The following is a 16,006-nucleotide window of genomic DNA, read 5'->3' as shown; positions in this document are numbered from 1 at the left end:
CTGTTATTATTTGATTCACATGATGTTCAAGTTTTTGGATTTAAGTGTCTCCACTTAGCTGGCCTCTTCATTTTGCCCCAGTCCCTCTTGTCCTGCACCCGGCTTGCTTTCCTGCCCAGGCCCAGAAGGCTGCTAGTTTGAGTTCCCAACCACAGCCTAGTCTTATGTCCTCATTGTCTCTGCTGGATGACACAGATTGTTGATTCTTGCCATTGAACCATGACGATTACAAGCCCTGATGCCCTTCTCAACAGAATTGAGGAGCCTTAATCCTGTCCCCCTCAATGTTAGAAAGAGAAACCCCACACCAGCTGAGAAAAAACTAGAGCCACAGAGCTCCAAGATTATCTGGATGCATGTTTTATTATCATTCAGATGATGATCACGGACAAGGGGAAGGCGCCTAGAGGGTTATATACAAGTTCAGCATTCAGGGCTGTTTACATACGCCCGCACATCTTTATTCCCACAACCGCCACACAGCACAGCACAGCACAGCACAGCACAGGATGCCTCCACCTGCCATCATTACCCTAAGCAGAACATAGCCATGGGTCAGGGCTCTGAACACCCACAAAAAGGAGGCCCAAGAAGCAGAGGAGACCCCCAGTTCTGGAGGTAAATAAAGTTGACATGTGGCAAATCTTGACTCATGGAGCAGGGGATAGAAACTGGATTTGGACATCACATCTTCAATCCCACCCTGACCTCACTGGCTGCTGGACCCAGTCACCCTGCTCCTCTCTGGGGATCCCTTAAAAGATACAGAAGGGTCATTTTTAGCCAGGGCTAAGGAAGGGGAGCAACCTGTGGGGGTGCGGGGAGAGGGACTCTGGGATCTGTCCCCTGCCAACAGGGCAAAGTGGGGTAATCCAGGGTTTTAACTCAGGCTCCCGTTCTCATGTCCCTGAAGGGGGAGGGGGAACAAGGCCAGGGAACTGGGTGTTGTACATACAGGGGGCTTGGGTTTATGGTCAGGGATCTAAGGAGGAGGGAAAGCAGGGGTCACAAAGGGAATAGGACCCACAGGGCTTAAGACATTCTTAGACCCCAAACTTGATAGGAAGCTGGCTTCACTCCTCCAGGGGCTCCCTGGCCCAGGCCGCCCGCCGCCCAGGATGCTGCCGCTTCTCCTCAGCCCCCTGAGCCCTGCTCAGGTCATCCAGGAGCCCCAGCAGGAGGCTGGCTTGACCACAGGCTCCCTGAGGCTCACATGGGCCTCCCAGAGCCCTCTTGCCCGGATGTTGGCGTTTCTCAGGCATCAGCTCTCCCTCCTCCACCTCCTCTTCCTCTTCTTCCCAGCTCCTTTGGGCCTTGGGATCCACCAGCCGTCTGCCTGGGTGCTGCCTCTTGGTGAAAGTGTACCCAAGCCAGGAGGAGCGCCGGCCAGGGTGCTGCCGCTTCTGCTGGGTTACCTCTGACCATGCAGCCACATCCTCCCGCCGGCCAGGGTGCTGCCGCTTGTGGGGGCCCATGGCCCCTCCTTCTTCTTCCTCTTCAACTCTGTCTTCTGCCTCCTCCTCCTCCCTTTTGCCAGGATGCTGACGCTTGGAGAGCCAGTCGGGTTGAATGATCTGGGACTCTGGGGAAGGAAAGGGGCCAGTGAGGGACCTCCTGACCCCCAAGTGCCCACTCCAGCCTTGCTCCTACTTAAGGCAGATTCCCTGCAGCACTCATCCAGAGTCACAGCCTTGTACAGCCTCTTAGACATCACAGACACACACACAGATACAGATGGTCAAAAGCATGACCTCTGGTTCTAGTCCTAGCTCTGCCACTCCCTAGCTGTGTGACCATAAGCAACTTACTTAACTTCCTGAGCCTCAGTTTTCTTCTGTGTAAAATGAGTAATAACAGTATCAGTCTAAGAGCTTGTTAGGGTGATTAAATAGTGTGATAAAGTGTTTGAAGGGCTTAGAACAGTGCCTGGCATATATGAGTCTAGTAAGTAGTAATTAAAACTGTCACATACAGAGAGACTTTTTCTCTATCCCCTGCACAGAATCTTCCCCACTGGAAGCCTGCTCTCTGTAAAACATTCCCAGGATGGGCATGGAAAGAAATCTGATCTCAGAAAAAGGTCAGCTCATGATCCTGCGGAGGTTATGGCCAACAGTTTCTAAGCTTCTGAAAGACAAGAGTTTGGATGACCAAGTTGCTCCCCACCTCTGCATCTGGGTTTCCCCCAACCCTCTTGGGGGCCTCTGGTAGGAAGGACAGACCCACCCCTCACCTGATTCTCCATCGTCCTGATTCCCTCGCAGACGCAGGAGGTCTTCCTGGAGGAGGAGGAGGTGCTCTGCCTGGCGCAATAGGTCGTCCAGGCCTGCGTGCTCACCGGCCTCATGCTGGGCCACCTCTGGCTGGGTGCGGCCTCCGGGAATACCAGCTACGGTCAAGGTCAACACCAAGGCGAGCAGCAACCAAGGGCCAGGCATTGCGGGGCCTAGGATTGGGAGTACAGAGAGTATAAGTGGGCGCAGCCCCTCTTCCAGCCCTCCACCATCTCCCCCTTTCCTGTCCCAGCGGGGCCCCAAGGTGGGTAACAAATTCAGACACCCTCCTGCGGCCAGGACCACCTGCCACCTTAGGGTGGGGTAGGGGCAGCCTCAGGCTCTTAGTGTCCTCACCCACAGAGATGCTTGGAGTACCTGCCCGCGCCCAGTTGTGCCTGCGCGAGCCTGGAAGCTGTGGGAACCCCATCGCCACCGCCACTCCTCAGTGTCACCCGGACCTGGGAAAGCCAGCGCGTTGCAGGCTCGCCAGGAGTGTAGCCACCAAGAGCGCGGGGCCCGACGGCCACAATGCTAATTCCTGCTCGCAGGCTAAGATTCTTCCCGGCGCCACATTTTTGGTCCAACGCTCCTTTCCCAACATTCGAATTCCCGTGTCACCGTTCCAATTCCAACTCTTAGATTCTATTTCCAATGCTAAGATTCTTTGGCTAAGCTAGGAAACCACCAGTTCTGACTCTAAAATCCTAATTACAACGGTGAAATTGTTTCTAACGCTGAGGCTGACACTCTAAGGCTAAGATTCGAGTCCAACGCGAAAATCAGTCTCTAACGTCAGGATTCGGATTCTAACCCTCAGGCTCTGACGCCGGACACCCAGCTCTGCCCAGTTCTGCCCCGACGTCCCGGCGCGGACCTACAGCTGCCATCTAGGCAAGGGTGGGATGGAGAACTTTCCATCCGACCGACACTGGGCGCCGAGCGTTGCAGAGGCCGGGACGTGAGCGCACAGGAGTGAACGCCACCAGTGTGCCCGCACCACCAGCTGCCTCGTCCAGTCCGCGGCCCGCGCTGTGGAAGCCCCGGGGGGTATGAGCGCAGCGCCCCAGCCGTTGCGCGGGTGCCACGCTCCGGGAGGCGCTCGGGGGACAAAAGCCGCGGCTTCTTCCCGGCCTCACCCAGGGCTGGTGGAGAGGGCTCCCTTTCCAGTGCTCCCGGACGCTCCTGCGGGGAGGCGAGGGAACAGAGATGGTTACCTGCCGGGCGCGAGCTCCGCGGGACCGGTCCGAGATCCTGGGGCTCCGAGTTCGGAGTTTTGGGGCCTAGAGCCGGCGGATCAGGAGGCGGGGAGCGCTGGCAGGACCCGGACCCCGCTGCCCGCTTCTCGGAGGGGCCGCTGCTTATATCTGCGCGGGGCGGAGGCGCGGGTGAGGTCAGCGGGGAGGGGTCGCGGACGCCGGGAAGGGGCGCTGACGGCAGCCGGCCCCGTGGGTACCCCGCCCGCCAGCTCCCCCGGAAATCTGGGGCGGGGGCGGCGCGGGCGGCGGGGGCGGCGCGGGCGGCGGGGGCGGCGACGAGGCGCGAGCCGGAGCCTGGGGTGCTGATGTTGGGTCGCTTCTGCACCCGGCTCTGAAGGTTTGTTGTCTAAGAGAACGCTCATGAAGAGGACAGAGGGAGGCAGAGAGATAGCGAATCACACTGTTAAAACGAGACACACAGGAGAGGATAGGAGATAGTGACAAAGACTGAAAGAGGCACACTGAGAGCAGAGACAAACACCAAAGAGACACAGGGAGAGACAGAGAGAGACAGAGAAGGAGAAAGAGAAGGGGGGAGAGGACAGAGGAAAAAAGTAGGGGACAATTGGGACTTGGGTTCTGATCTTGACTGTGTCACTTCTGGCAAATGCCTCCAGCTCCCTGGGCCTCAGTTTTCTCATCTGTACAGTGAGAGAGAGGGACAGTTTTCAGAATGCCAAACCTGGTAGCCTGGGGCCACCACCTGCTCACAGATGGTTTTGTTTGACTGCCACAGTGATTTGAAAAAAACTGAATAACTAACATTTAAAAACCAGGAAGAATTTGGGACCAAGAATTTGGCCAGCTAGAGCTGAGCCTAGTTGCCCCAGTCACCAAGGCAGGACATTGGAGTTTGTGGCCCCTGGACCAGAAAGAAGTCTGTTGGTACCCACCCCATCAAAGCAAAGGAGGAGGGAGGATGTAGGGAGGAGAAAAGCATGGATGATAAGGCTCTTGTTCCTCAGTCAGTCCCCAAAATCACATTGGAAGAGAACACTGCCACATCTAGTCCTGAGTACAGCCTCCATCCTGAAACACTTTAGGGGAACCCACAGTGTGCCAGGCTCCTTGGTCAGCCTATAGACACAGAAGTTAGCCAGGCCTACTTAGAGGGAACTACATTTTAGGTGAGGGGACATCAGTGAAGTCATCTCCTACCTCTAGACCATCTCAACATTAGTCTGCCTCCCCGTACGATATTTCTTCAGCCTCCCATTTTATTTTATTTTAGTTATTTTTTAATTAAAAATCATTTTTAATGTTTTACATATTTTAGAAAGAGACAGAACGTGAGCAGGGGATGGTCAGAAAGAGAGGGAGACACAGAATCTGAAGCAGGCTCCAGGCTCTCAGCACAGAGACTGATGCAGGGCTCGAACTCACCAACTGGAAGATCATGACCCCAGCCAAAGTTGGGCACTTAACTGACTGAACCACCCAGGTGCCCCCAGCCTCACATTTTAATTGAGTACATGTTGAATGCCCCCAGCCATGCTGGGGGTCTGGAAAGAGATTCCAAAAGTGTTCAATTATCACTCCTTCCCTTGGCATTGCACCCAACTTTCTACCATATCACCACAAACTCACATCACCTGGCAAGATAAACAAAGTAGAGACTAGTAGTCCCACTTTATAGACAAAGACACAGAGGTTTGGGGAGGCAGAAGGACTTGGAACATAAGAGGTGGGAGGGAACTTTCAGATCCCCAGCTAGAGTCCTCTCCTCATTTTTAGACGAGGAAACCCAGGCCCATAGAGATGACTTGATCTGCTTCCTGACTCCCCTGCACCCCCAGAGTCAGAAAGTTGGCTGGTGTAGACTACAAACCTGAAACCTGCTTCATCTCCCAGCCAGACTCCAGGATTTGAAGACTCGCCATCCATACTAAGCATTAAATCAGACAGACAGACAGACAGACCTATTATCTTTCACATAAGGAAAAGGTGTAAATTGATAGAATCTCTATGGGTGGTAACCTGAAAATGTAACACATATGTACCTTCCACAAGACATCCCACAGGCACCCATACCTGTGCACAAGGATGTATGCACAGACCATTTGGTGCAGCATAGTTATTAGAAGCCAGAATTGGAAACAGCCTGGATGTCTGTTTATCATGAGGTGTCTGCTTAAATCAACTAGGACCCAACTAAAACTATGGGTATTATATTCTGACTTTGAAGAATGAGGCAGTTCCCTATGTACAGATGTGGAATAAGCTCCAGGACATATTGTTACATGAGAAAAAGCGGAGCAGAGAACAATGTGTACATCATGTGCACGCATGTGATGGCACGGGAGATGAACTGTTATGCTCTTCTGCAGAGTGTCTCTCTGGAGGGATGGGTGAGAACAGTGCAGATAGGGAACAGGGAGCTGGGGAAGGGAAGGCCAGTGGTCCGGGGCTTGCTTTTCACTGTCAGCCCTTAGTGCTGCTTGAATTTTCTCTTTGCATCATTACCTATCTACAAACCAACAAGCAGCACCAACAAAACAAAACAACAGAATGTCACCTGAGGCATAAAAGGAGTGATAAGTGTGGATGGATAGAAAAGCTGCCTGGTAGAGGGTGAGCCGGCTGGAAGCTCGCCCCCTGGTGAGCCCATTTGATGTGTTTCTATAATCAGGGATTTGAGTTGTCTGTTAGGAGGACAGTTCCTGGAGGGCTGGGAAGGGGAGGGGAGAGGAGAGTTCTCACATTGCCCAAGGGACTAGAGAGGATGGTACAGGCATCTGATCGTTCTTTCCTCCGTTTGTCCTTTCCTCTCTTCCTTTCCTTCCCTCAGCAAATATTCACTGAACCCCTAGAAAGTACCAGGACCTATTCTGGATCTTGGGCACTGTGTTAACTTGCGTTTCTGATGCTTTGACCTGGGGCGGGGGGAGGGGGGGGGGATGGGTTCTGGCTGACTCTGGGGAGAGGGCCTCTCCCAGGATTAGCCAATTCTTAGAGATGATAAGGGACTCACCTGGGAACACCTTTCATAGGCAAACTAACCAATCCAGAGCCCACACCCCCACCACCCCGGGGCTGCTGCCTCCTTGCCCTTATCACCCTAAGCCAAGTACGGGACAGCTACAGTTACAGATTGCCCCTAAACCCCAGAGCCACTGAAGTTATTCAAACCAGCCAATCCTAATAAGGCACTGGTCCACCTTCCACCTTTCCCCTACCCCCTGCTTCCTCTGCCTCCTTACTACTGGATCCTGGTGCGACCAGGATCCGGCCAAGCAAAAAGGATCCTGCTCTGGTCTCTCACTGAGCTGACAGTCCAGTCGTTATGTTGCACATATTTTTCTCACTTGCTTTTATTTTTTCTCTAACAATACAAGTGTGCTTGATTTTCAAGACTGTAATTGCTTATCAGATTAAGACAGCTATGCTTTTGAAAATGAATAATGGGATAGTTTAATGGTGAGTTTGTACATTAATTTGTAACTCCCAGTGCCTGCCCACCCACCCCTACCCCAACACACACCCACACACCCACATCCCTCCCCCCACCCCCACCACACACACACCACAGACACCTTCCTACAGGAGGTCTGTTGAGTCTCAGGGTGGGTTCTGATTTTCCAGACTCTGTCTTCCCTAATTTCCCCTGTCTTCTCCCTCAAAGTCTCTTTGCTCCCTGTTCAAGGATGTCTCCTATATATTTTAGGGTCTTTTTCAACTCTGAGCTATATAGAAGGGCCTGAAGTAGGCCCATCTCAATTATGTATTAATATTTTTTACATAGTGGTTTCCTAAATTAAACTTTTTATTTTGAGATAATTGTAGATTCACATGCAGCTCTAAGAAATAATACAAAGAGGCTGTGGGTACCCTTTGCCCAACTTATTTTAATGGTTGCCTCTTGTAAAACTATATAGTACAAAGTCACAACCAGGATACTGACATTGATACAATCCACTGATCTTATTCAGATTTCCCCAGTTTTACTTGTACTCATTTGTGAGTGTATGCACTTAGTTCTATGCAATTTTATCACATGTGTAGGTTTGAGTGTGGATATAGACTCAATTCTTTCCTTTATATTCTGTTTTTGCTGTCAAAACAATGAAGGTTTTCTTTTCCACAAGATCATAAAAATTCCAGGAAGAAAAATCCATTTAGTGTCTGCTTTTTCTCCATAGAAACTCATTCCAGAAATCTTTCTCATCCATATTTCCCTTTACCCTTTCCATTGGAGATTTTTGACCCAACTGAGTGACAATTCCTTGATGATGAATCCACTGGAAACTTTTCAGTTCTCATTTCAATCACTGATTTATTTTTTTATTCAATGAATAGTTCCAGTATACACACAGGTGTCAGGCATAGGCCTGGTCACACCATGGGTGCAGAAGGGCGGGGGATGCAGGGATGTACAAGGTAAGAGACAGGTGGGAAGCAGTCAGATCTCACGGGGCTTTATTGGCTCTACAGAGTAAGGAGTTTGGAATTTATTCTCAAGGCAGTGGGGAAATAGAGGGGTTAAAGCAGGGGAGAAATGTGACCTGATTTGTTCTCTAACCATCCATTTGGCTGCTTGGTGAATTATAAGCTTATGGGGGGCAAGAGGGAAGCAGCAAAGCCAGTGAGGAACCTCCATGAAACCCTCGCTCCTTTGTGAAACTCTTCTGCCTGTCTCATTGGGTTGTTCTCTTCTGCTTTCGGGCTCTCCTTCTGCTATGCTTGGCTCTGGAGTGGGCCCCACTGAGCCCAGTGTGTGTCTGCAGTCACCCCAAGCACCATCCCCAGGCCTCCTCATCTTCACTTCACCAGGCCACATGCTGGTGCCTCCCAAATCAGCTTCTCCACAGAAAACTATGTGGCCCTCAGAAAGAAAGAGCCCCTCCCAGGGCGATCCTCTCCTGCAAGCAAGAGAAAATACAACCCAAACTGGCTCAGGCAAAATAAAAGGCGGATGTACTGGTACCTGTGACCAACAACGTAAAGACCTAGGACTGGCTTCAGGGATGGCAGGATCTAGAAGCTCAAATGATGTCATTCGGAATCTGTCCCTTTTCTCCGTTTGTAATCTCCACTTTCCTCTAGATGGCTTCATTCTCGGGCTGAGTGTCCTCAAAGGTGGAGAAGTAATCATGGGCATCCCTGGGATCACACTGTCCCAGCTGAGTTACCCTAAAAGCAAAAGAGCCCTTCTCATTCCTAAAAGTCCCAGGGTTAGTTCCCATTGGCCCAGGCTGGGTCACATGCCCATTCCTGAACAGACCACTATGATTCTGATTGGCCAACGGGTCAGCCTGTCTGAACAGCATGGACTCAGGGGGTCCTCCAAAGGCATATTGGGTTTCACCCACTAGAAGAAGAGGAGCTGAATGACAAGTACATAAACAACACAGGTCTCCTACGTCCCCATTGCACAGATGAGGAAACCAAGACTCAGACAGAGGAGAGGGTTGCCTGAGTCCCTCAGTGAACCAGCAACAACCTCAAGACCAGTGCCCTACCCCATTTTTCCTTCACAGTGTCTGGGTCAGGGTTTTCTCTAAAGAAACTGGAAGAGGGGACGCCTGGATGGCTCAGTTGGTTAAACCATGGACTTTGACTCAGGTCATAATCTCATGGTTTGTGGGTTCAAGCCCCACATTGGGCTCTGTGTTGTCACCGCGGAGCCTGCTTTGGATCCTCTGTCCCCTTCTTTCTCTGCCCCTCCCCCACTCTATCTCTCAAAAATAAATAAACATTAAAAAAAGAAAAGAAAAGAAACTGAAGTGGCCAAATTCTTACTGGCACACTGGGTTCTGCTTTACACTCCGTGTCCCATCCCCAGCCCCAAGACCTTGTTCTTTTCTTGTAGGCAATAAGTTGCCATTAGGAGAGTGTCGTCTTTTCTGGAAACTCTAGGGAGGCCTCCCCCTAAATAACATCAAGTCCCGAATAAATGGCTCTCTAATGCAGGGATTTCAGACACCCTGACAGGAAGAGGGCTCTTTGGGTGCCAAGAGGACTCCTGGCAGCTGACTACTCTGCTTCCATTTAGGCCTCCCTTAGTCACTGCCCAGCTTCTGGCAAAGAAGCGCTAACTCAGTCCATTCCTTCCAGGACCCTTCAATTCCATACACATTCACTGAGCACCAACTCCATATGGGCAGTGTGGTAGGTGCCAAGGAATACGGCGGAAGGTAAACCTTGCATGACTCCCTGCTGCTTATGGGATCACTTCCTTAGCCTGGCATAATTCCTTTATAATCTGGGCACAATCTCGGCTCCTCTCCTGCCAGCTCCCCTTTACTCCATGTCCAGTCCCGCCCCCAACATCAGCCAGTGAAACTCATTTTGCAGACATGCTGTCTAATCTCACACCTCCATGTTCTCGCCCCTCTCCTTGCCACCTGCCACTCGCGGGCCACTTATTCATTCTTCAGAGCCTACTGCAAATGCCCATTCATCTATTCATTCATTCATCTGTCCTTTTGTTAACTTAACAAACTTAAATGTACATAAACATGAGACCGAGAAGGTCATATGTTGAGTGTTAGGGTCACTGAGAGGGTCCAGATAGGAATATTGTTCTGAGGATGTTAGCAGTCTGGGAGGGGAGAAGAACGTGTCCATATAAGTTGTATTACGGCATACTGTGAGGTGGAAAGCTCTGGGGCGGGAACAGACCCAGCCTGTGGGATCAGGGATGGCTTATCACGTGAATCTTGGACTTACACTGGATGAAAGGGCATGCCAGGAGGCTTTCTCTGACCACCCTGGCTGAAATAGGTACCCATCACACCCTCTTGTGTGACTGCATCTTGTTCCCTGCTATTTTTCAAGGTCCCGGCACATAGCTAGCACTCAGTAAAGAATTTTTAAATTAACGACTACATGAATGAACGCATTCAGCCCAGGGTGAACGAACACAGGCTGCCTGGCCCTGTCTTTCAAGCTGAGAGGGCACAAGGACAGCCTCCCTCCATCACCACCTATGAGGTAGACAGCATGTTTACCAGCAGAAAGAGTGGGCAATGTGAGGAGCAGTCTTGGAGGTGCACAAAGAGAGACCCAGAGGCCAGAGCAATCAGAGGAAGCTTCCTGGAGGCAGAGGGCAGAAGCCAGGCCCTGGAGGATGGAGAGAGTCAGGACAAGCAGAATCAGAAGCAGATGAGCTCAGGCTGTTTGAGGACCTGCTTCCTCTCCCCTTCTTGAACAGAGACTCTGCGCCCCCTCCTCCCCTCCCCAGAGCAGCATGGTCCAGAGTTGAATAACACCCAGGGACTGTTGAGGCTGACCACTATGAGACACCAGGCAGAGTCTGCCTGTCTGGGCTCAGGGCCAGGCCAGGCTTCCACACTTACAGTCTAGGCTGACAAGCTGAAACCATGAGGCCCCACCAACCCAGGGCCCTGTGCCCCCTGTGAGGTCTTATATCCATGCTGAGAGACCAATCGCAGGTCTGTGTGGTCTAGATGGTTTCCAAAGAGCCATTTTCTGCCCAGCTGGAGTTTGCTGTGTGGAACTCAGGCTCCGGGAGGGCGCCAGGGGCTGCAGGAACACTGCCAACCCACAGGGCTGGTGTGGAGCCGGATGCATAGGAGGGATTTCTGAGGAGTGCTGTCTGATGCATTTAGCTGACACAGAACATGTGCACATGTGTGTGGGTGCCCCTGGCTGCTCACATGTCTTTGCATCTACTGCACATGCCCCTTGTATGTGTGTACATATACATAGCCCATGTTTGCATGCTGTACACACATTCATAGATTTTGCCTTGTGTGTATGTGTATACACATGGGTGTTATGTATATGGTATGCACAGATTTGTGTACAACTTTGCCTCGTGTGTATGGGTGTACCTGTGTGTATACGCATATGGGGGTCCAGGTCTGTATGGTGTGCACATGAGCATGTGTGTTTGTGCCTAGGCCTAGGTCAATGTGTACACATGTGGCACATGTATCTGTGGCTTAGTTTGGGACAGGGCCTAGTGGTCATCTTAGGGCCCAGTTGGTCACAAGTGACCCTGTCTGCTGAGGGAACGTGGCTTGAGATCAAACGTTCTACCCATGAATAAGACATCCTCACTACCCCCTTCAAGAGTTATCTGTTTGTTCTTCCATTCTCTGTTCTCTGCTAGCTAGTCTGGTAAATTAACTTGTGTTGATATAAGAGAAGGAATCTCCTTGAGGACGGAGTCTGTGTTCATCTCCCACATGGCTTGGTGCAGGGTAGGTGCCGAGGAGAAGGTAAGTACTGGAGAGGGACAACAGATAAGAACCGAGAGGATAGGAGGGGCTCTGTCTTGATTTCGGCTCAGGTCCTGATCTCTCGGTTTGTGGGATCGAGCCCCACTTCTGGCTTTGCACTGACAGCATGGAGCCTGCTTGGGATTCTCTCTCTCCCTCTCTCTCTGCTCCTCCCCAGCTCATGCATGTGCACTCTTTCTCTCTCTCAAAATAAATAAATAAACATTTTTTTTTTTAAAATAGAGAGAATGGGAACCATCTCCTGGGTGCCCTGAATACATTTTCTTGTTTAATTCACACAGCTCTATGAGATTGGAATCATTCTGTCTGTTTAAAGGAGCCAAGGCTCAGAGAAGGGAAGTGACTTGTTCAAAGTCACACAGCCAGGACCTTGGATTTGAACTCAGGTCTGTGTTATATACCAAAGCTTTTTCCAGTCAAAGCCATCCTTCAATCCAGAATCTGGTATCTCAAAGCCCATAATAAAGAGTGAGTCTCTGACTTTTGAAATAACATCAAGCTTATCTTGGGATCATCTCAGGAGAATATATGCTAATTCTGATGTGGATGGAAGTGCTTTGTCGGGTGGGCCAGGGTGGGGGCGGGTGATAGATGGCTTGACGCCTGTGAGCCACAGTTGCTGGATGATCAGACACCTCGTCATCCATCAGGCACGCCAGAGATAACAAGCCCCCACTTCTGCCATTGCTTTTGTTATTACAAGAGAAAAATGAAAACCAACTCCAAATCACCTTGGCCATTTAGGTATATTTATCTTGCTGTCAGCCATAAGCAGGCTCTATCTCAACGTTCCGGGCTAATTAGAGCTTGTTTTCAGAATACATGGAGTCTACACCCCAAGGAGCAGGTATTAATCTGCTATTAATACTGGGCCATGAGTCAGGGTGACAACAGGTGGAGGAGGAGGTTCCTGGCGGGTCCTGATTGAGACCTTCATTTTGGCCCAACAAGATGGCAGTCTCCCTCCTGAAAACCCAAGTATTCCTTTTCATGGCTCCATGAGAACCCACTTATGAGTCTTGAGTGGACTCCAGGATTCTTTGGCCACCCATATCCATCCTTTGATTTCCAGTAAGCAGAAGGACCCCTCTTTCCTTCTGGAGAATTGCCTTATCTCCATCCAGCACAGTCCTGATGGGATTCTAGCCACACTGCCCCATTCCCAGGGCAAGGGGTCAGCCTATGGAAACTCTCTCCTGGGATTTAGACTCTTAGGTGGAGAGATGCAGAGCTGTTAGGACAGACATCCATTACAGCAGCCACAACAGCACTAGAATAAGATAGTGGAAAAGTCTCTGCTGCCTGGACCCTTGCAGGACTCCCTTTTTAGCCTGGAGCCTGAGCCTTTGGTCTTCCTGTTGAGCAATAAATCTCCCTTTTCAGCTAATTTAGCTAAATTTGGGCTCTGTTCTTTGCAATCCTGACTGATAAGGCCTCCTCCTCTGTACTGGGGTCTCATGAGAATCTAGAGTCATAGATTCAAATCCTGGCTTTGATTTCAGGAAAGAGAGGAGGAGGGAGGGAAGGGGTTGGGAGAGGAATAATGATGACTGGAAAGGGTAAGGGGATACAGCTGGGTCAAATGGATATCAAGGACAATAAGAGAAAAAGGAATCCCAGGCAGAGGCCCAAAGGTGTACCAGAAATATTCCCTATGTGTTTATAGATAATTCTCACCAAAAAACTTGAAAGCCTCCTTATTCCCATTTGTATAGGAAGCTGTTATTTTTTTCTGGTCAGCCTCCAGTCCCCTTTCTTCTTATGATAGAACCCTGGTTTTACAAAGGAGAATTATTCTCCTCTGCCTTTGGATTTGCTGGTTTGTGTAGGGCTGGCACCACCTTGGGAACCATGTGACCAAGGACTGGCCAGTCAGGGTTTGAATATCCCCAGCCACAGGGATTGGTTCAAGGACAGCTGTATGGTCAAGCCAGGCCAATAAGATTCAAACTTGAGACTTTTACTGAATTATTTACAAAGAAGTGTTCTTTTCATGCTGGGGTTGTGGGATGTAAACCCAGAACTGGCAGGGTCCATTTTTGCCACTTTACAAGAAGATTCTACTTGTGAATGATGCCACCACAAAATTAGTTGGACCAGAAGGTAGGAAGTCACTGGTTTTTCATGACAGGATAAGTTCCTTTTTTGTTTAAGTCAGTTTGGGCTGCCCTTTCTGTCACTTGCAACCTAATGACTAATAGATAAAACTCAAAGAAGAGAGGGTATCCTAGGGCTGGGCCATGTCTCGTCTCATGCTAGGGCAGGGAAGAAGGACCACAGGGCACCAAGCAGATTCCCTGGCCTTAGCTTCTGCCTTAAACTCTGAAGGCTTGTGTTCAAGTGCTAGTTCTGCTACTAATTCGGGGGGTGGGGATTGGTACATCGCATAACATCTGTAGGGGTCAGCTGTCTCTTCTAGAAAGTGAGGGTGATGATAATATAAAACTTTCAGCCAACTAATTGGTTACTACATGCTAGTCCTCATACAAAGTGTTTTCCAGCATTATTACATTATATCTGCATAAAAAGTGAATGATGTAAGCATTATTATTATTCCCATTTTATAGATGACAAAGCTGAGACCCAAAAGGTAGGCAACTTGCCCCAGGTCACCAAGTAGAAGACCAAGTCTTTGACTCAACCCCTTACACAACCTGTCAGATGTTAAAAGTGTAGCTAGCCAGGAGGGGATAGGGTGCAGGCAGCGTTGTCTTGCCTGCTGGTTCACCAAGCACCCAGCCACTTTTTGACCTAGTCTGCATCTTCAAGGGGAGCTCCAATTCTACTTGAGTAGTGTTCCTTTTTTTTTTTTTTAACATTTTATTTTTTAAGTAATCTCCATACCCAATGTGGGGCTTGAACTCACAACCCTGAGATCAAGAGTCATATGCTCTCCCAAATGAGCCAACCAGGCTGGCTACTATAAGTAGGGTTCTTATAGGGAAACCACCCAAAGTCTTGTAAGTGCCTGAACAAACAAAGCAAGGTCAAGACCATTCACAAGGTCAGGATCATGGGAGTTAGGCTGGCCCCATGGACAACATCTGATCTGGACTTTCAAAAGATGGGTCATTTCCCCTGGTCTCATCTATATGTAGCCAAAGGGAGGCCAGAAAGCTTTTAAGAATAATAGTGGTTTGGGAGATGGAAAGAAGGAAGGAAGGAAGCAAGGAAGGAAGGAAGGAAGGGAAGATTAAGTAAGTAAATCTATGAATGAGTAAGTGAATGAGATAGAAGCTGATTGGTTATATTAGAAAAGCTGGAGAAGAAGGGGTAGGCACTCAGTAGGTACAGCCACGGTGGGCAAGTGGAGAAGTGAAGCTAGCCAAGGGCAGGAAACCCGCTCCCTCCCTGCAGACTCACCTAGCCCTAGCCCTCATCGTTTCTGATACTTTTATCAGCACTTGGCCAGGAGTCACTTGTGGGCATAGATCTAGGGCACAGATTCTAAGGGGAGAGATCACAAGGAAGGGCTGCTCTTAATTCTAGCCCACAGCTATGGCAGGAGGTGGACCAATGTCATCCATCACAAGCATCCTGGGTCTGGCCCTACCAAAGGCCGAGACCAGGCACATCTCCACGGTTACTCTGAGGGCCCAGCCTGCAACAGCAAATGAATTTTCCTTTATTGATTTTGGGGTTAGAGAGCAATTCAAGACAATCACGAATAATGCTCAGATAAGCAAGGGCTTCTGAGGGGGGAGCAGGGCCACAGAAAGGACTCTGGAATTTCATAGACCTGATTTCCACTCCTAGGCCCACCACTACCTTGCTATGTGACCGTGTGCAAATAACATCACTGCTCTGAGCCTCAGGTTCCTCATCTGTATAGAGCAGGGCTAGTGAAACGTACCTCCCAGGGGTGTCGTGAGGAAATGTGGAATGTGACGGGCATCATGCTTGCCTGAAACCGAGTAGGCACTTGGTAAATGACAGCTCTTTATTGTTCCGACCTTTCCCCCCAGTAGACACTTTTGTCATCAAAAACAAATATAGTTCATCCGTTTTTAATCTAAAATAACAAAAGTGTGTCTGCTTATGGTCTGGGAGGAATGTATTGGGCAGAGTCCTGCCAGGAAATAGGTAGCATCCCCAGATCGGTTAGTTTGAGGATAACTTCATGAAAGGACCGTTTACAAAGCATGAGCAGAGTGCACAAGGGATAGTGCAGTACCCAGGGAAGGTGAGAGAAGACCTGGTAGCACTTCTAAGCCCAAAGGGACAAGAGGGGACAGCAGTTAATGGGGTCCAGAGAAAGGGGGCATTG

The 16,006-nt window shown here is 49.9% G+C and overlaps 1 protein-coding gene across 1 annotated transcript; it reads right to left on the bottom strand.

Moving 5' to 3' along the window:
- Positions 1-344: 344 nt before the first annotated feature.
- Positions 345-2,493, bottom strand: TRH (thyrotropin releasing hormone). The gene is made up of 2 exons (XM_049641041.1): positions 2,234-2,493; positions 345-1,582 (listed from the first exon to the last, which is right to left on the bottom strand). The coding sequence occupies exons 1-2, from the start codon at positions 2,436-2,438 to the stop codon at positions 1,074-1,076; spliced, it is 714 nt and encodes a 237-aa protein (XP_049496998.1). The 5' UTR covers positions 2,439-2,493; the 3' UTR covers positions 345-1,073.
- Positions 2,494-16,006: the final 13,513 nt, after the last annotated feature.

The sequence above is a fragment of the Panthera uncia genome, chromosome A2, assembly GCF_023721935.1.
Source record: "Panthera uncia isolate 11264 chromosome A2, Puncia_PCG_1.0, whole genome shotgun sequence".
Classification (NCBI taxonomy): Eukaryota; Metazoa; Chordata; class Mammalia; order Carnivora; family Felidae; genus Panthera; species Panthera uncia.
Note: the sequence above shows the minus strand (reverse complement) of the source record. Positions and strands in the feature narration are given on the sequence as shown.